Raw genomic sequence first — 19,322 nt, forward strand, 5'->3', positions numbered from 1 at the left:
TCTGGTGTTTGTTGGGTGATGGTGAAGCTGAGGATGCCGGGCAGGTCTGCAGGAGACACAGAGGGAAGCAGAAAGACCAGGTGAGGTTTGGGAAGAGGCTTTTGGTGCTGGACTGAGAGTGAATTTACCTCTGGCAGGAGCCGGTGCACAGACACCCCGAGGTGAGTGTGCCATGGCCCCGGGCTGCCTCCTGTCCTGGGCATGTGCTGGAGCAGGAGCAGTGCCAGAACGCTCCAGAAACGCTTCTTCCAGCACCGTGCTGGCTTTCCCTGGATTTATGTCTCGATATTTCTGGTTTGAATCCTTTTGCAGTAATACAAGCTGAGGTAGCGCTGCCTCTCGACAGAACCATCTCCACGCCATGCCCCGGAGCGCTGCGAGTGTCGCAGCCCCGTCCCCGCCGGGTGCGGGTGCTGCGGGTGCTGCGGCATCGGGCGGAGTGTCTGTGCCCGGGGGGATGGCACAGCTCCGTTACACAACCCTGTTTGTTTGCCTCCTCTTAGCAACCTCTGCACGTTGTCCCGAGAGGTTCTCAGTCCATGCAAGATTAATTGCTCAAATATAAAAGCCCTGTTAACCTGAATATATTATTGAAAACCAGCATATTTCAATCTGCCCTAGATTTGAAAATAGAGATGCCGGGTCAGCTTCTGGCATAAATCTGCAGAGCTCCTGGAAACCAGCGGAGCTTCCCTGATTTACATCGGCAATAAAGGCGTGCTGGTTGGGCTGCAGGATGGGGTTGGGAGCAGGAGCTGCCACCAAGGACACGGCGGGGCCAGGAGGGACCTCAGGGCAGCCACAGCCCCCTGAGCTGCCACCCCGACCGGCAGCACAGAGCGCCGCATTTTACTGTGTGAAAGGAAGTTTTTAAAAACCCAACAAAACACTACTCTACTTTTATTTCTAATTTTTTTAAATTGTCTTTAAAATGTTTTGGTGATGTCGAAATAAAAATTCTGGATAATACAAAATGATACAGGAATTTCCAGTTGGTCCGTTGGGTTTTTGCTCTGTGGGCTGAGGTGGGTCTGGACTGGCTGGTACAGGAGTCCACAGCCCCTCCAAACTTCAATGCAGATCGCTGGTGAGCTGAATTCCCACCCTCTCCCACTAGAGGGAATTTTTAAACAGCTCATTTTTAGGATTAAAGCCCCGTTTGGGTGTGTTGCCCAGCGCTGCCCGCGGGACAGGCTGTGCTGGGGGCACAGGGGCACTGGCTCTTCCCGGGGGCACAGGAGCCTTTCTCCACCCGGTTATGGTGAACCCCAGAAACAAAAGTTGTGAGACAAAGAGCAGAAAAGGCTCCTCAATGTTTTAGGGCTCAGCCCTGGATGTGGTTTTGCCCTCGGGGAGGAGCAGGACCCCTCCAGTTGCTGCCGCTCCCCCAGCCGGGGCTCTGCATCGCACGGGGCTGAGTTCGGGCCGAGTCTGGGGGGCAGTTTGGGTATTTGGGCTCCTCCTGGCACTGAAGGGTTGGCAGGGGCTGTGCCGGGTGTGATAACCTCGGGGCACGGGCTCGCCCTTATCTGCCCACAGAAGCTGCACCTCTGCGGCCAAAGGAATAAATTCCACCGGGCACAGCTCGCCCCCTTCCCTGCCAGGGGGGCTCAGGCAGAGCACCGAGAGCGATTAAATTCCGCAGCTTAACAAATTACCACTCTCTAGCTGAGCCTCTTTAATTAACCACACGCACAGGCCCAGCCCAGCGCTAATGTGCCATGAAATGCTTCGCTTTCGGCTCCCGTGCCCAGCAGTACCTGTTTGCTCAGCGCTGGGGGCACCGCTGGGCACCTGGAGCAGCAGAACCAGCGATGCCCAGAGCTCCGGTGCCCTGGCCAGGCTGTGCCACGGGGTGTGGGCGCTCCGCAGGGATGTGTGTGTCTCAGAGCACTCAGCCCTGCCCTCGGGATAAAAAGGCCGCAGGAGCGGTGCCAGGTCCCTGGCAGGGCGCTGGGCAGCGGGGACAGCGTTACCCCCCCAGCCCCCAGTCCTGCTGCCCTCGGGGCAGGGGCAGAGCGGGGCGGCTTTGAAGGGAGCCAGAATAAATAGTGTTCACTAAGGACTTTAAGAGGCGTTAATAGAGCAGTTTAAACTGCGTTTCAAGGTCTTTCCTACACGCAGAGTTAATTGAGAAAAGCTATTGCGGTTTCAAGCGAAGCTCTCACTTAAATCAAGTTCACTTTCATGTGCTGATGTGCCCTAAATTACACAGGACGCGTTTCCAGCCGGGAAAGGCTTTGAGGTGAGGGCGTGATGTCCACCAGGTACCAAATACTGGGGAGAAGGTTCTCCTGGGTGCTTTGAGAGGAGAACCAGAACCTGAGGGGCAGCACTTACCTCCCGGGCGGCTTAAAAAGCAGCAGCAAACTCTGAACCTGAGCTGGGTTTTCTGCAGCTGCAGGAAGAGCCCTCAGGTATTTCCCTGTCCGGAGGATGACCTGGGAAGGTTGGAGAAGCCCCAGGCAGTGCCTGTGCACTCCAGGAGGTGGATGGAGCTCTGCTCCTGCACACCCCGGGCTGCCTCGGCCTCCGGAGTTACAGAGGGATAAATAGATTATTATGTCCTGTCTTTCCCTCCTGCAAATGCAGCATTGCTGAGCTGAGCTGAGAGGAGTTTGGGGTCCTTCCCAGGGAACCTTCCAGGCTGGGGGTTCTGCCAAGCCTTTGGTTTTCCCAGGGCTCAGGGAGCACAAAGCCTGGAAATGAGCTTTGTTCAGGAATCAGGGAAGGAAGAGCCAGCCCTGGCTCAGCAGGCTCAGCAAGGCTCTCCTTGCTGCTCATGGGGGGAAGAAAGGGACCTTGGATTCTCAATGGAAGGAGTTTTCCAACCTAAGCTGTTCATTCAAGGCTCCCACAAGACCAGGAAAGCAAAATTACCCTAAACCTGCATTTATTGCAAAATTCAGCCCAAGATTAGATTGACGAGGAACTTAAATCAAAAGATTTTTGATGTTGCTTTAGAGGAAATGCCCACTTTGCTGGGAGAGTAAACTTGTTCCTGGCTGCTTCTTCTTGTCTAAATATTTATGCTGAGAACCATGAAACTGTCAAAATGCATCAAAACAACACTTGGAGAAGGTTTTCTTTGGAGAAAAGCTACGGAGGGTTGTGTGTTTCTTCAGTCCTAGCAGAAATAGAAAGTGAAAAGGTGAAAGAAAACTGGAACCAGAGGGAATTCTGGCAAAGGGAAATTAAGGCAAAGATTCTGCAGCAAACTGAGGGATTATTAAAGGAAGAGAAACCACAACACTGGGATGTGTTACAAATGTTTGGTTTTGGGGGTTTTTTTGCATTTATTTGTGCCCCTCCTCAAGCTACACCAGGGGAGGTTCAGGTTGGACATCAGGAGGAATTTCCTCATGGAAAGGGTGGTCAGGCATTGGAAGGGGCCCCCAGGGAGGTTTGGAGTGCCCACCCTGGAGGTGCCCAAGGAAGGACTGGCCGTGGCATTCAGAGCTCTGGGCTGGGGGACAAGGTGGGCATTGGGCACAGGGTGGGCTCCATATCCTGGGAGGTCTTTTCCAACCTCAGTGATTTGGGATTCTGGGATCCTTTTCTGGAGGGAGCAGCTCCAGCCTTTGGTATTCCTGCTTGGGAGCCCCATAGGGTTTGGTGCCAAGAAAGCACCACCTGGGGTTTTTTTCCTTTATTTTTTTCCCGATGTGGAGATGTGTGAGCAGAGTGAGCATCACCTCCTGCAGAGCTGCAGCCAGCTGTGAGGGACAGCAGCAGCAACATCTGGATGAGGGAATAGCAAAGATGGGGATGCAGCAGGAATTCTGCTGCCAGTAACAAAATGAGCATCTCTGACTGTTTGAAAAGACAAGGCTCAGAGTCTGAAAAAGCTGCAGAATGCCAGGATTTCTGTCTGTCTGAGTCTGCCTTTCCCTCCTCACATGTGCCAACTGCTAAAATGACTCATTTCTCCTTAGAAAGCTGCCTGCTCCCTTGGCACAGCCCTGCCTGGTGTCCTCATGGTGGGAGTGCTTCTCCTTTAGGGAAATGCAGCTGATCCCAGTCATTCCACACCAGGTTGTGGTGCAGCTGCAGATTTTTGCATGAAGATCCCAAGGAAAACAGGGCTGTGAAACACCTTGTGCTGCCCTGGGGTTCAGGGCAGGTGTCCCCTGAGCTGGGCAGGGCTCACCCCAGGGCAGCATCCTGAGCTTTGATCCAGGCTGTGCAGGGGGAGTGTGGAACAACCCCCTTACCCCTGGGTGTAAATCCCCCCAGGAGCACACCCAGCACAGGGTAAATGCCACGGGCCTTCCTTGGCTCTGCCCATGGGGCAGTTATGGGCAGGGACACAGCTCGAGCAAATGGGAGGGTGTTTTTGGAGACAGGGAGTTCTGGAATGTCACTTGTGTAAGGGCACTGTTATGGTTTGGGCTCCTTCAAGGGTTGGTGTAAGTAGAAAACTGGATTTATTGCTTTCTTTGTGCTGAATCAGGACTAACTTCAATAGAAGAGGCTTTGCCTTTACAACTGATCCATCCAAGGGCATTGAATTACTGAGTATTCCCCAGAGACAGGAATGTAAAATGGTGTGTGGAGCCATGGAGTGCCCTGGCAGAGCTCTGGGTACCTGGACACGCTCCAGCCCTGATCCCTGTGCAGCTGCCAGGGGAGCAGAGCTGGGCCCACTCCACACATGGCACAACAGCCTCGTGTCAGGACAGTCCTGGGTGTGGGATGTGGCTCCTCTCCTGTCCCTCACTGACAGATCAACCTCCAGGGCTTTCTCCTCCTGAATTCCCCAGACCACCAGGATTCCTGGAGCTGCTCAGGGAAAGTCAGGAGGGTTTGTGAATAAGGAATAACTTGCAGAAGACTCTGCATCTCTGACTGCCAGTTCACAGGATGGAAAACTGCACTGGCTCAGGGAAGGGCTGGCTGGGACCTGCTCTCTGAGGCTGCTCCAGAGGCCTGGAGGGGCTGGTGCCAGTCCCTGTCAATCAGGGGCTTGTGCTGCAGCTCCTGTTCCCCTCCAGCCAGGAGGGGAAGCTCTGCTGCCCCCAGCTCACCTGTGCCAGTGCAGCAGGTCCCAGACAGGAGGGGCAGAAATGATGTGTGAGATGGATGAATGGATGGGAACAAAGCCTGGGGAGGGAGCAGGTCCTGCCATGGCACTGCCAGTGAGCTGGAGCCCAGCCAGGGGCTGAGGATCTCCAGGCATGTGCCAAATGAGAGAAACATGCCTGGCAGGGAAGGATTTCTGGTTAAAATATGAGGATCATAAAAACAAGTGTGTTTTCCCAGCTCCTGCCCACTCTCATTCACTTCATGTCCTGAGTGAATTATCAATATAATTATCTAGATAGAATTATCTGGAAAAAGCCTTTAATTCCACAGAACTTGGGTGTTTTGGAGTTTGACCCAGTTTTAGTGATAAGGCACTTGACTCAAATACCAGTTCTAGATCTAAATTGCCACCAGATCTTGGATTCTGGTTTAGGATTAATTTCATTTCAATGGCCAAAGGCAAATACTGAAAAAATATTGTGGCCTGAATTTTTTTTTTTTGGTAATTTAATTAGGATCTTGGTCTGGTTTTGGGGCAGGACACAAAGTGGATTAGGGGAGCAGTTGGCTCTTTAATTAGGGCCATTTCTCTTTCCCTAAAGCCGCCCCTTTGCTTGCCCAGAGGCAGCAGGACAGCTCCAGGGGTGCTGAGCAGGGCTGGGCACGGGGCTTACTGGGAATCCTCTCCTCTTGCTGGAATCCCACTGCAGAGGTCCCAAAGCTCTGACTGGGAATGCTACACGTGGCTATTTATGGAGACCAGGGACTGGGGCAAATATTTGTTCAGATTCCGATGCTTAATCTGCCACTGGTGGATTGTGTGGAAACGCTGAGCCCCTGCTGCTCCTCCAGCAATTGATATCCAGAGCCTCCATCTCCTCTCCTTCCAGCACTCCAAACACATTCCCCAGGATTAATTCTGCAGAAAATGGGCATGGCCTGGGTTCAGACCCTGTGGCACCATCCGGTCCCAACCACCCAGGCAGGCACCGTGCCCTCTGTCTCATTTTGTGTGAGTGGCATCCAGAAACCCAACCCCAGGGACCCAGAGGATGGCACGGGGCAGGCACTGCCCTGCTGGGCACAGGCTGTGTGGGGGGACAGGGGATGGGAACAAGCTGGGGCTCCCTGGGGTTCAACACAGGCCACTGGGCTGGGCTGTCCTGCCTGGGGCAGCAGAGCCACCCACTGTGCACCCACCTCTGGTACCCCCCGGGGTCCCAGAGCCCCCCCCAAGTCCTGTTCTCAGCCACCAGAACAGATCCCAGCTGAGGGTGAGGACTGAAGGCTCTGGAAGGACCCTCCATGTTCCCCAGCAGGGACAGATGGACACAGCCCCTCCTGCCCTGGGCTCGGTGCCTCCCACCACCAGTCCCAAACTGGGCTCACTGGGAGGGTCAGCCCAGCCCCACAGCTCGGGCAGCAGCAGCAGTGGGTGCAGGTTGGGGTGATGGGGCAGAGCTGGGGAGGGTCTGGGGGGCTCAGTGATGTCTGACACAGTCCCAGCTGTCCCAGCATCGTCCCCCAAGAGCCACCCAGAGCAAGGAGACAAGTTTGCATTCAATGTACCATTTTTATTTTGACATATATATTATATAATTTAAAATACAGAATATTTGTGAGAGAAATGTTTTGTTTTTCAGATAAAAGCAACCCACCATGTCCCACACAGCCCCTTTGCTGCTGCCTGAAGGTGACCTGCAGACAGCTCCCACCCCATCTCCCTGCTGCTGCTGGGACAACCTGTCTTCCTCCTCTATCCTCCTGGAAAAAGAACTGTGTGCCTGTCCCTGCCCTCCAGAACCAGTGCAAAGTGCCCCTTCCTGCCCTGTCCCAGCCCCTTTCCCCCTCCTGGAGGGCTGGGAGAGAGCTGGGGGCACACTGGAGGGCTGGGCACGGAGCTGGGGGCACAACAGGGCAGGGCAGGGAAGAGCCAGAGTTGCTTCACCCGCAGGTGTAAAACCTCCCAGTGAGGAAGGGCTGGAGGGAGAGGAGGTTCTGACCAGAAAATGGCTTGGGCAGGTTCCCCCATCCAGAAGGAAGGAGTTGGAAGATGGTGAGATTAAAAAAGGCTCAGTAAACGAGACTCTCCCTTTAGCAGAGAAGTACCAGGAGCCACGAGAACCTCGGGCTGTGGCCATGCAGTGACAGGGCACAGCACCACACTCCAATCCCACAGTCCCAGTCCAAGCTTTTTTCCACGAGTTACCCAGTGCTGGGAAGGCTGATGAGAGCAGGGGGAGGCAATGCCTGGGGTCCTGAGAAATCCTCCCTGCAAATCCCCTGAGAAAACGGGTAACACGGACACTTCTTTTTGTACAGCACCTAGTTAAAAGTTCTCTTCTCTGTCCTGGCATCCCAGACTTCACTTAAGGCTCAATCCTCTACCATAAATATGAAAAATACTCTTTACATGAAGCCTGCTGGCCATACAGCTACATTTGGTTTGCAAAGGAAAACACTTTATCTGGGAAATATGAGAATAAATTACAAGCAGCAAAAGCTCTCCCCAGTCTGTTAGAGTTCCAGAGTGTGTCTGAAGTAGTGACTGAAAACTGATGTGCTGGGTTTTTATCGAGGATCTCCAAAAAGTCCTTCTGGAGACACAACCCAAGCAGAGAACCAGCCTGGGGGACAATGATTTGTCAACAGTGGCTGATTAAGGGAAAATGGAAATAACGATTAATTCATTTTCATCATGGCAAAAAGGCTCCATCTGGTGGTGTTTGCACCCAAAAAGAAGGTAAGGAGGAGGGTGGGAACTGCAGATCATACTGGTTAGACTGGTTTACAGCAGAGAAGAGTCTTGAACTTGAGGAAGTCTCAAGATGGGAGAAGGGGTGGCACGATGGGAAATGGAGTTGTGTGTGAATAAATGCCAAGAAATGCACTTGGCAAGGGACAAATGAGCCAGGTGGGCACAGGTGAGGCTGCCCAGAGCCAGCACTGCCAGGCCACGGGGCAGCTGTGCCTGCACAGCACAAACGCCACAGCAGAGGGAGATAAAGAGCAAATACAGAGTAAATATCTTAATGCCTTTCTATTAAGCACAGTCCAGAGCACTCCCGCCAGGGAAAGGGATACTGCAGGAACAAGCTCAGAAGGACCTTGATATGGAAACAGATTAAAAAGTTTGCTATTCAGTTAAAAAGAGGCAGGAACAGGAGGGATGTGAGTATTAAAAAATTAAAGCTGGTCCTGCCTAGGCAGCTGCAAGGGGAGAGGAGGGAGGTGTGAGGGAGAGGAGGGAGGGGGTCCTGCCACTGAGCTCAGGCAGGACATGGAGCTTAAACTCCCTGTTTTGCAAAAGTTGGGAAGTTTTGGGATGGGGGAGTGGAGCTTCCCTCCCTCCCCCAGAAATGGTACTCAAGCATCATCAGGAAGGGAACAAGGTCAAGTCACTGCCCTGGCCTGGGGGCAGCCAGGGCACAGCACAGAGCAGGGCCAGGGATGGGATGCAGCCCCAGAGCCTCCCACTGACAGCCAGGGATGCCAGCTGGGCAGTCTGGCTGCTTCTTGCATCTGAGTCTACAGGTGGGTGGGCAGGGAAGAGCTGCCTGTTCCCACCATGGAGCACCCACAGGATTTTAGTGTTTGGAAACCTGTTGGTGCTTCCCAGGTGAGCCCCTGAGGTCGTGGGGGGCTGTGAGGCTGCACCCCAGCCCTGCACCCCCTGAGCCCTGGGGAGCTGCAGGCCCAGGCTGGGCAGGTAACAGCTGCCAGAGGATGGGCAGGTGGAGAGTTCCTATAAAAAGGGGTTGGGATGTCTGTTAAAAAGCTGGAGAAGGCTCAAGTACTGGGCTCAGGAGCAGGGGGAAGGTGAAGCAGTCCCACATGGGCTCACAGACAACAATTGCAGCAGCCAGGGCTGCAAAACCCCCTCAAACACAGGGAGGGGCCAGGCTGGACCTGGCAGAGGTGAAAGGGGGGGTCTGAACCTGTCTGACGAGTGGCCAAGACCCTACACTGGCACACACACACACACACACACACAGACACACACAGAGGCATCACCAACACACCTCTGTTCTTCCAGAGCACCTGGGGGTCCCAGCAATGCCCCATCAGTCAGGCCCCACCCTCAGCAGCTTGATGAGACATCAAAAAGACAACGAAGTGGAAACCTCCACTTCTCTCCATGGCCCTGTGGTGGGAGGGGGTCCAAGCCATGCCCTCTCTCAGAGGCTCCTTGAATCTCCCTCTGCTGGGAGATGTCAGTGCAGAGCAGAGAACTGAGAGAGCACCTGGCCAGACCCCCGGCCCCTGCCCCGTCACTGCCTGAGGAAGCGCCACACCAAGTGCCCCACCACAATCACCACCATCAACACCAGCATGGACCTCATGTGAACATTGTCCAGGTTGAGTGCAGCCACCTGGCAGGGAACAGAGACACTGCAGTTAGTCCTGCTGGAGCCAGACCCTCTGCACAGCCTCTGCTCCCCCTGGGACCCCCCAGACCCTCTGCACAGCCCCTGCTGCCCCTGTGATCCCCCCCAGACCCTCTGCACAGCCCCTGCTGCCCTGGGCCCCCTTCCACACCCCCAGCACAGCCCCTTCTGCCCGTGTCCCCCCCACCCCTCCAGTCCAGCCCGTGTGCCCCCTCCAGCCCCTGTGCCCCCTCCCCAGCCCCCCCCAGCCCCTGTGCCCCCTCCCCAGCTCCCCCCCCAGCCCCTGTGCCCCCTCCTCAGCCCCTCCCCAGCCCCTGTGCCCCCTTCTCAGCCCCTCCCCAGCCCCTGTGCCCCCTCCCCAGCCCCCCCCAGCCTCTGTGCCCCCTCCCCAGCCCCCCCCACCCCCTGTGCCCTCTCCCCAGCCCCTGTGCTCTCTCCCCAGCCCCCCCCAGCCCCTGTGCCCCCTCCCCAGCCCCCATGCCCCCTCCCCAGCCCCCCCCCAGCCCCCGTGCCCCCCAGCCCGGCTCACCCATCCTCCCTGCTGGGCGATCCAGTGGGTGATGCGATGCTGCACCATGAACTTGACGATGCAGCGGGTGATGCTGCTCAGGAAGCCGCGCAGCCCGTGCCGGTACACGTGTATGGCCATGCGGTACCCGAAGCTCAGCAGCGCGATCACGCGGCCCCAGTTGATGCCACTCTCGAACAGGCTGCAGGGAATGAGTCCCTGCTCAGAGCCCCAGCTCAGCCTCCCGGAGCTGCCCAGTGGCACCGTCAGGACCAGAGGAAACGGCCCCAAGTGGCAGCAGGGAAAGTTTAAGGTGGAGATGAGGGAAATTTTTTTTCACTGAAATGGTTGGCACGGGGCAGTGGTGGAGTCACCATCCCTGGGCAGATTTAATGTGGCACGTGGGGACATGGTTTAGTGGTGGCCTTGGCAGTGGTGGGGGAACAGCTGGACTCAATGATCGTAGAGGGTTTTTCCAACCCAAACAGCTCTGTGATTCTGCAGTTACAGGGCTGGGGATGCTGCACCAGTCTCGAGGCTCATCCCAGTCACACACACTGGTGATTTTGTGGCTGGAAGAGGCTCTCAAATCTACCTACTTGATGCTCCTGCTCCAGGGTTTGGCTGCTGAGGGCAGGTTTGGCACTGACTTATCTAGACCAGTTTTTGAAGGTGTTTTTCCCAGCTTCCAGCAAGACAAGCAAAAAGGCAAAAAAGGGAATAAGAAAATAATAAAAAGGGAGACTGAGGCCCTGTGTTTCAATCTGCTGCCCTGCACTGGTGGTCCCTGCCTGCACTGCTCCCTGCAGAGCCTTGGCACAGGTACGGAGGGAGAGGGGAGTTAGAACCCTGTAGGGAACACAGAGAACAGGAGCACAGGGAGAGGGACAGGGTTAATTTACCTGTGTGTGTTATTGCCTCAGCCAGCACAGCTTCCCGGACAGGGGAGCAGGAAAAGGACAGAAGAGAAGCAGTTAGACACAAACACCAAGCAGAGAGTGCAGGGACAGGGCTGTGCAAAGCCAGGTGTGCTCAGAGGAGCCTTGGGAACCCAGAGAACCCTCCTGCCTCTACCACAGATCTACCTGACCCTGGGCAAACCATTCAATGTGCAGTGTCCTGGTTTTTCTGCAGCCAGAGAGGGTGAGCACTGAACTCCCTGATGCCACCCTGATCCAAGCCTGTACCTCAGGCAGTCAGGGCAGGGAGCTGCCCAGGTCTGTGCCCTCCCTCCTCACCTGTTGCTGTGCTTTGAGAGGGTGAGCTGGGGCAGAGCTGGGGAAGGGGCGAGGGTGTGACTGGCAGCCCCGCACCCGTCTGACCTGCCCTGCCCCAGGAGGAGGCTGCCAGCCTGCCCAGGCCTTACCTGGAGGCGATCTTGGTGAAGTGCTCCAAGGCGTTGGTGTCCGTGAGCTGCAGCGTGTTCAGCATGGAGCAGAACTCGGGGTCGTAGCGCCGGTAAATGTCGTCGCCGATAATGGCCAAGCGTCGTCCCGCCTGACTGACAGTGCTGCCGGAGGGAGGAGGAGTGGGCAGGTGAGCAGCACCGAAGGGGGCTCTGCCACAGCAGCTGAGGGTGTGCACAGGGCTGGGGGCAGAGATTTACCTCTCCATGTCCTGCTGGATTTGCTCCATCTCTGGGTCCGTGGGCACCTGCGGCCCCCTCTCCTCCCTCTCCTGCTGGTAGCGGTAGAAGGCATAGCTCCGGAACACCCCCTCGGCCTCCGCTGCCACCTGCTCCTCTACAGACACAAGAAGGAGAAGAGTCAAATGAGAAGCTCATCTTCCCCCTCTCCCAAACTGGAAAGAGACCATTCCCTCATTTTCAACCTAAATTTGTGCCATTTGTATTAACACCAGCCTTTTGCAGTAAACCCAAAAAAGACTCAAATTAGGCCTCAGAAAACTAATTTTGAAGTCAGTTATGCACCTAAGGGGCACAGCCTACCTGTGGAATCCAAGTTCGGCAAGAGGCAGCCCTGGGACTGTCACAACACAAACCAGATGTTGGAGTGCTTGGCAGCTCTCTCCCCTCTCGATAAGGACATTGCTCAGCACAAACAACTCAGGAATCTCAGATCCAAACTCAACCTGGATGCAAAGCTCAGCCTAGTGCTGCCCATCAGCCCTCAGCAAACAGTCTTGGTTTTCTGTGTCACTGTGGGTTGTGCCCTTGTGTGCACAAGCAGTGACTTGATGAGCAAAAAATTTGGTCATTTTAGCCGATTGAATCCCATGACTGGTCTCACGTGCCCATCAGCGATGCCAGGGCAGGGACTGCAGCTTCTGCTGGGGCTGCTGGCAGGAGAAGAAGGGAAAGAAGATTGTGGATAACTTGGAAACTGTAGCCCAGAGAGGGACCTCCCCATCCTTGTCAGCAGATAACAGCCAGGTGATGGGGTGACCTGAACTGCTCCAGCACAATCACGTGTGAGAAATGCCCAAATCCCCTCTCTGCTCACAAGCACTGGTGGGGTCTGTCAGGGGGGAAGGCCAGGGCTGCTGGGGCAGCTGAGCCTGGGCTTGAGCACCACAACTCCCTCCCCTGCTCGTGTAAACATGCAGGGCTTGGCACACCAGACATTCCAGGTTCAGCGGGGAATGTGCCCGTTGGGAACGTCCCCCGGCTGTGACCGCCTCGGGCACCTCTGGCTCTGGGCAGGCAGGAAGTGAGGCAGGAAACTGGTGTCCACCTGTGTGCACCTGTCCGTGATGGCTCCAGCCCCACACGGGCCCCTGTGCCCACAGTACCTTCTCCAGCCCCACACGTGCCCCTGTGCCCACAGTGCTCAGGGATGCCCAGGACCTGCCCCTCTGGCACTGGGAGCCCCTGGTGAGGTGTTTCACCCCCATGGGGACTGGTACCTTATCACACACGTTACGTGGCTCCAGGGAAAGTCCCTGCTCCGTCACGGGATGTCTTGGATCAGAGCTCAGTTTCGGTGGCTCCAGAATTAATGTGGTCTGGGGCAGAGGCTCCCAAACCACTGTCAGCCCTGCTGAACGACCCCACAGGCTTGGGGAGCTGGTCCTGAGGGACCACTAACAATGTTCTTCTCAGTTTCTTTTCTGAGATAAAAACTTGTATGGGACAGGAGTGGTGGGGCTGGATCAGTGCTTGGCTCCTTTGGCAGAGCATCACACTCAGGGTGGAGATTCACAGACACAAGTGGGGTGCAAGGGCCAGGTCAGTGAACCTCCTGGGGGAAGCTGAGGGGTGCAGGATCCTGCAGAACCACGAATTTGGGGGATTGTCCTGCCAGGCTGGTGAGAGCAGGTCCAGCAGCAGTGCAGCTGCAGCCAACCCAGCTAAAAACCTCATCCCACCATCCCAGTGTATCCAGAATGGCCACACAGCTCTCCAGCACCTGCAATCTGCATTTCCAATCTGAGATGTTCCTGCCTGAGCAACATCCCAGGGCTGGGAACTGAGAAACTGGCCTGGTGGACACAGCTGTCCTGACCCCATACCCAGGTCCTGCCTGGTCCCACCTCTCTGCCCCACATGGCCCAGCCCTGGAGGGGTCTGGGGATGGGACCTGTCGTGCTCAGGTTACACTGAATCCAGGCTGGGTAAACTGAGGGAAATGACAAACTCTGTTGCTGTGTTTTCAGGGGGTTGTTTTTTGTTTTGCAGAAACAGGTTTATTTGGTGGCAAACAAATCTCACCTTCTGGGAACCAGGGGAGCCCAGGAAGGCTCCACTGAGAAAACGAAACTGTCTGACTCAGAGTTTCAGGGAAAGGAGGACAAACACACAGTCAGACAGAAGAGGAAACGGGTGCACCAAATAATCCCTGGTTTTATTACCCCAGGTGCTATTTTTAGTAACACAAGCACAGAAGAACCGACAAGGGCTCACAGTGATGCCCAAGCAAATCCTTGAGCAGCAGAAAAATCTCTTCTGCATCCAAAGATAAGCAAACAGAACCCCAAATGAACTCCAGGCTCAACCCCTGTGACAAAAGCCTCCTTCCATCCCACAGTCCCACGGCACGTGCTGTGAAAGCTCCACAGTCCACCTTCCCCTGGAGTCCACAAGCCTTCTGCCCAAGAGGCATGAGAGATCCCACCTCCAAATTCCAGAGGAACACCCTGAGTTTTGGGAAGCAGAGGGATGCCAGGACAGCCAGGAAGTGTCTGCAAGTAAACACGAACTGTGACTGTCACTCAGCGTGGGCAGAGCTCAGGGCCTGACCCTCTCACTGGTTTTTCACTGCACCATCTCATTGGCCTCAACAGGAAATCAGCACATGCAAACACCTGCTCCTGTTTGTGTATTTTCATACCTCCTGGACTTGGGTGTGGGAAGCACAGGGAATTCTGCCTTCCAGTGTAATCACAGGATCTGGCACAAAAGGAACTCCGAGATGGAGAAGAGACCAGGCAATACCAGAGCATAAGTAACAGTCAGGCCAATGACAGAGCTCTGAGCTGGGCCTGAACTTGAGTCCCCAAAGGGTTTAGTGCAGCTCCCAGTCCCTAGTGTTGACAGAGCTGACTCAGGTGATTTCCAGCTCACCTGCATAAGGTCAAGGAGTCACCACATTCCACAGCAGCATCTTATCATTTTGGGATGAAATGGGAGCTGAGGGTTTTCCCGGGTTCCTCTCAGCCCTGTTCCCAGGTTTGCACACCCATTGGTGTGCCATGCCATGGCACAGCCTGCTGGGCTGGGCTCACACATGGACAGACTGACCCATTCAGCTCTGCCAAGGCAGGGGACGCAGCGTCACCCGCAGGGCCAGACACTGAGAGCCACTGCCCCAGACCGAGGCGTGTTCTCCTCTGTGACCTGAACCCCACACACGTCCTGCTCTCTCATCCTTAGGGCAGGGAAAGTAAACAGGCACCAGAGTATCCCATCCAGCAGCTCCCTCACACTTGGTGCCTCTCAACCCCACCTTGCTGCCCACCATGTTAATCCAATGCCAAGCACAGAATCCTTGACAGTTTTGGGTTGGAAGGGACCTTAAAGCTCACCCAGTGTCACCCCCTGCCTTGTGCAGGGACACCTTCCACTAGACCAGTTCGTGCCAAGCCCTGTCTGACCTGGCAACTCCCAAAAGCACCAAGCACAATCTCTCCTAGTTCAATTCAGAAGGCATTATGGATTTGTTATCCCAGCTTTGCAAAGGGCCCTGAAGGAAGAAAATCCCATCTTATCAAAGCAACACAGCCGGGAATAAAAAAAAATAAATCAAGGGTGTAAAGTGCTTCCTGCCCTGAACCTCAGCAGCCCTTACCTGAGCTGAGCTCCCGGGACGGGCTGTGCCTGCTGCTCCCACCGTGTTCTGGTCCCCGTGGTGGGTCCCCTTCGCCCCCTGAGGCCATTGTAGAGATGCCTGGGAATTCAGCTGCACCTGGAACACGATGGTGGAGTTGGTGAGTGACCTGAGCAGCCCCCAGAAAGCCTGGAGCCCTGTGGCCCCTGGACCCCTGCCAGCCCCTTTGGCTGAGCCGAGTGCCTGGAGGAGCAGGAACGCTGCCTTTACCTCTGCCTGGCTCCTCCCTGCCTGGCACACTCACTCCTGTGTCTTCCCACAGAAGACTTCTGCTCAGTCCTTTGACGTCTCTGCATTTCTCCTCTTTATATGCCAGAAAAGTAATGTCATACAAATCCCTCCCCACTTCCTTCTGATTGGCCACCAAAAGGTTCCCTTCTTTGCCCAGGCTGCAGCAGCTCATTTCTTTGTGCGCTGGAATGAGTTCAACACTTCCTCAAACCAGACTACAGAGCACCTGCAGGGCTTCACCGGGGCTGAAAGAAGTTCATGAGAACCAAACACATGGCTCATCTCGCCCCTGAAGTTCACAGGGATCCTAAACCCAACCCTGCAGTTCAGGGCTCGTGGCAGCTCCTCCTCCCTCAGCCCCAGAGTTTGCAGAGAGGGGACAGAGGCCACGCAGTTCCTGTTGGGGTTAACGGGGGTCACGGCAGCTCATCATCATCTGCCTGACAGGCCAGTGCATGTTCCCAGCCCAGACTTCTCCAGGGCTGAACTGGTGGGTTTCCTGATTTGCAGCAGGTCTGAACTCATGAGTAAGATACAATTCATGACACTGACACTCCAAAATTTAAATAAAATGCTGGATATGGATAAATAACCACATACATCAACATTAGAAGTGTAACATGTGGGTCAAGCTCACAACCTCACACTGAAGATTGTTCAGAAGAAAGAACAAGTGGAGACTGTCAGCAATAGTGGCAAGTAGAGGCTGCACTCTGGTGGGATGGGGGCTGGAATCACAGAGCTGCTCTGCCTGGTGTGGAGAACCACAGGGTACTGCCCAGCTGTGCTCGGGGGCCTGAGCCATGGGGACATGAAGGAGATGGGGTTTTCTCCTACACACCTCCGAGGACAGGAGGAGAGGATTTCCCTTTCCTCCCCAGCATCAAATACCCCCAGCCAAGGAAGAGCTGAAAACATGATGAGGATCAGCAGCTGGGACCAAGAGTAGATCTCTGGGGAAGCTGCCTCCCATTTGCCCAGATCAACAGAGATCCAGGCTCCAGAGCTGCCACTCTCCTTGCTCTTAGAATCACAGAATCACAGAATTCTCTGCCCTGGGGTGATGCAGAGAGCTCAGGGAGTGCCTGCAGTGGACACACGTGCCCATCCCTTCCTCCACTGAGGAAGCCTCCTGTGCTTCCTCCACTGCCACCCCAGCCCCTCTGTGGGCCCAGCAAAGCTCCAGCTGAGCCCCCTGCCCCAGGAGAGCTCGGTGCTGCTCAGAGGAGCAGGCTGGGAGCAGTTCTGTGGAGCTGTGGGCACCTAGAACAGTGAGCATTTCCTCTGTACCCCACAGTGCCACAGCCCAGGTGGGACGGGATGCTGGGGAGGATGTGATGCCTCCAGCCAAAGAGCTCAGCTGCCTCTGGAGCTTCTACAGCTCGGTCTGAAGGGACAGTGGGCTGTGTCTGACACTGACCCAGACCTCACCACAAGTGACAGAGGCTTTTCAGTGCAGCCCTGCTCGCTGTGAGGGCCCAACCAGCACAGGAATCCAGCACCCAGCAGATGACTCCTGGTTTTCATGTTTGCATTTGCCCAACCCTTTGAACCCTGTGAGAGCTTTCATTTTCAGTTTCCTCCTTCATCTTGCAGTGCTCTCTTCTCTTCCCTTCCCTTGCAGCACAGGCCACCCCGTGCAGCCTGTGCTCAGACACACCCAGGACTGGCAGCTCTGTCCCCATCGGCGCTGCCAGCACCAAACTCCCACTCCTGTAAACCACGTGAGTGCCCAGCACAGCTCCCTGCCCAACTCTGCTGCTCTGAGACCTCAGAGTGTCTCAGACCATCCTCTCCAGGATCAAGAGTGCTGCTGCACACACTCCTCCTGCTTCCCAGCCCCCGTGATGTGCTCCATTCCCCCTTTGTTATGAGAACACCTCGCTGGAGGAGAACAGGGAAGGGCTCGAAGGAGGAAATGACACCCACAGACAGGGCCAGCCCCAGGCTGCAGAAAATGAAGACTCTCCAGAACCTGAGTCAGGAGACTCAAGGGAGCATTTTGGGGAAGCTGCAGGTCACGGAGAGCAAGGTCTGATCCATCCTACAAGGTGTTTTGGTCTTGTAGGAGGCTGCAAAGGGTTAAAAGCAGCAGCCAGTACCTGGGATGTGGGTTTAGCTACACCTCCGAGGTGGCACAGGGCTCTTACCTTTATTAAAGAGCACATGCCATGCAAAGAATCAGCCTTCCTGGAACCCTCCAGCCTTCCCCAATAAAACAAAGACCTTTGCCTCTGTCTCAACAGTTTCTCATTTCATCCTCGTCTCTTCTTCTTAAAGGCCTCTGACCCATTTCCTGTGTGTCTTTATGGCACACCCTCCACTTCTTCCAACTTTCCTTCAGAGGAAAGTTACCGAGCCCTGGGTGCAGAGAAGAGGGAGCACAATCCCAGTGGCCAAGCCTGGACATGGAGCTCTGAAGTCACCCCCTGGTATGAAGATCCAGGAAATTGATGGGGCATCCTGTGGTGCAAACCTTCCACAGGTCTGGCCCTGTGCCATGGGAGTGATTCCATCACTCTGTGCAGGGCAGCAACCCCTCCTTGGGACAGAGATGCCACGGGACTCGTGTGCCCGCTGCCATCCGCTGCCATCCCTGCACGGGACCGGGCGCGCCCCTCCCGCCTGCCCTGGCACAGCAAACAGGTGAGTCTGCCCAGTTTGGTGGCCCCGGGGTGGGCACACGGCCCCCAACAGATGCAGACACGGCAGCCAAGGTCCCCCCACAGCCGTGCCCCCCATGTGCCCAGGGCCCCGCGCGGGGATGCGGGCACAGGGATGTTGGGAGGGGCTGTCACCGCCGCGGCCTCGCAAAGTGGCGGAGAAAAGCCCAACTGGAGAAAACACGGTTAAAAGAGGAGAAATTACCTCTTTAGGGCCGCGATCCGCCCGGAGCGGGACCTCCAGCCCTGGCCCGGCCGTTGTGGCACAGCGGGGCGGGTGCGGAGGTACCACCGCGCATTTCATCCGCGGCCCGGGCGGTGCGGGATTCGGGATGCGGCCCCGGCTTTGTCATCCGTCCCGCCCCAGCGGAATCCCCCGTGGCTCCCGCTGCATCCCTGCCCATGCCCAGCCCCGCTCCTGGCCCGGCCTGGAGAGCAGAGACCCCGTCCCGCCGGAGGTTGGGGAGGGGGACAGGGGACTCGCCGCCACTCACCGCGTGTCGGGGAGCTACGGCATCCCGGCCCGGGGCCGCTCCATCCGCTTCTGCCTCTTGCCCGCGGCGAAAGGAAGCGACCGGGGCCGGGGAAGAGGAGAGAAAACTAGAGCGGAAAAAAAAAAAGTTGAAACCCAGCCCCGGAGCACAGACGCGGGCGCGGAGGCGCCGGACTCAGCTCCCTCTAGAGGCACCAACCCCGGCGCGGACAGCGCGGGCACTCCGGGGGGCTCCTGCGGGGCTCCTGCGGGGCTCGGGGGCTCCTCGGGGAGCTCCAAGGGATGCTGAGGCATCGCCCAGCCGCGGGACGCTGCGCGGCTCAGGGAGCTGAGGAACTGCGGGGACTGCCCTGCGCTGCGGGGATGGCACCGAACACCCCGGCCCGGCCCGGCCCCCTGCTTGTCCTGCTTCATCCTGGGGTCTCCAGTGGTTTCTGATCTTTTCCTTAAGGCTGCACCCTAAGGTTTGCCCTCTGCCAGTTCCCAAAGGAGCCCCGTCACAGTCCCTATTGGAGCATTTTTGGTTTCTCAGCAGAAACTCGTGTGGCTCCACTAGAAAAAAAAAGTCACGGATGGCAGAGGTGGTTCACACCGAGAGCCTCAGGAAATCTGAAACGCACTGAAAAATCCCGGCAGCTGGAAGAGGGGATGTGATTCACCATGGAGAGCGAAATCGCTTCAGTGCTGGAGGGTTCAGCGATCTGCCCTGGCTGCTTCTCCTCTCCTCGT

The 19,322-nt window shown here is 56.1% G+C and overlaps 1 protein-coding gene across 1 annotated transcript; it reads right to left on the minus strand.

The window, feature by feature from the left end:
- Positions 1-6,592: 6,592 nt before the first annotated feature.
- On the minus strand, positions 6,593-19,007 carry BAK1 (BCL2 antagonist/killer 1). The gene is made up of 7 exons (XM_071578431.1): positions 18,744-19,007; positions 18,595-18,700; positions 15,168-15,284; positions 11,528-11,663; positions 11,288-11,431; positions 9,943-10,123; positions 6,593-9,398 (listed from the first exon to the last, which is right to left on the minus strand). The coding sequence occupies exons 1-7, from the start codon at positions 19,005-19,007 to the stop codon at positions 9,297-9,299; spliced, it is 1,050 nt and encodes a 349-aa protein (XP_071434532.1). The 3' UTR covers positions 6,593-9,296.
- Positions 19,008-19,322: the final 315 nt, after the last annotated feature.

This window comes from Pithys albifrons, chromosome 28, assembly GCF_047495875.1.
Source record: "Pithys albifrons albifrons isolate INPA30051 chromosome 28, PitAlb_v1, whole genome shotgun sequence".
In the NCBI taxonomy this organism is placed as follows: domain Eukaryota; kingdom Metazoa; phylum Chordata; class Aves; order Passeriformes; family Thamnophilidae; genus Pithys; species Pithys albifrons.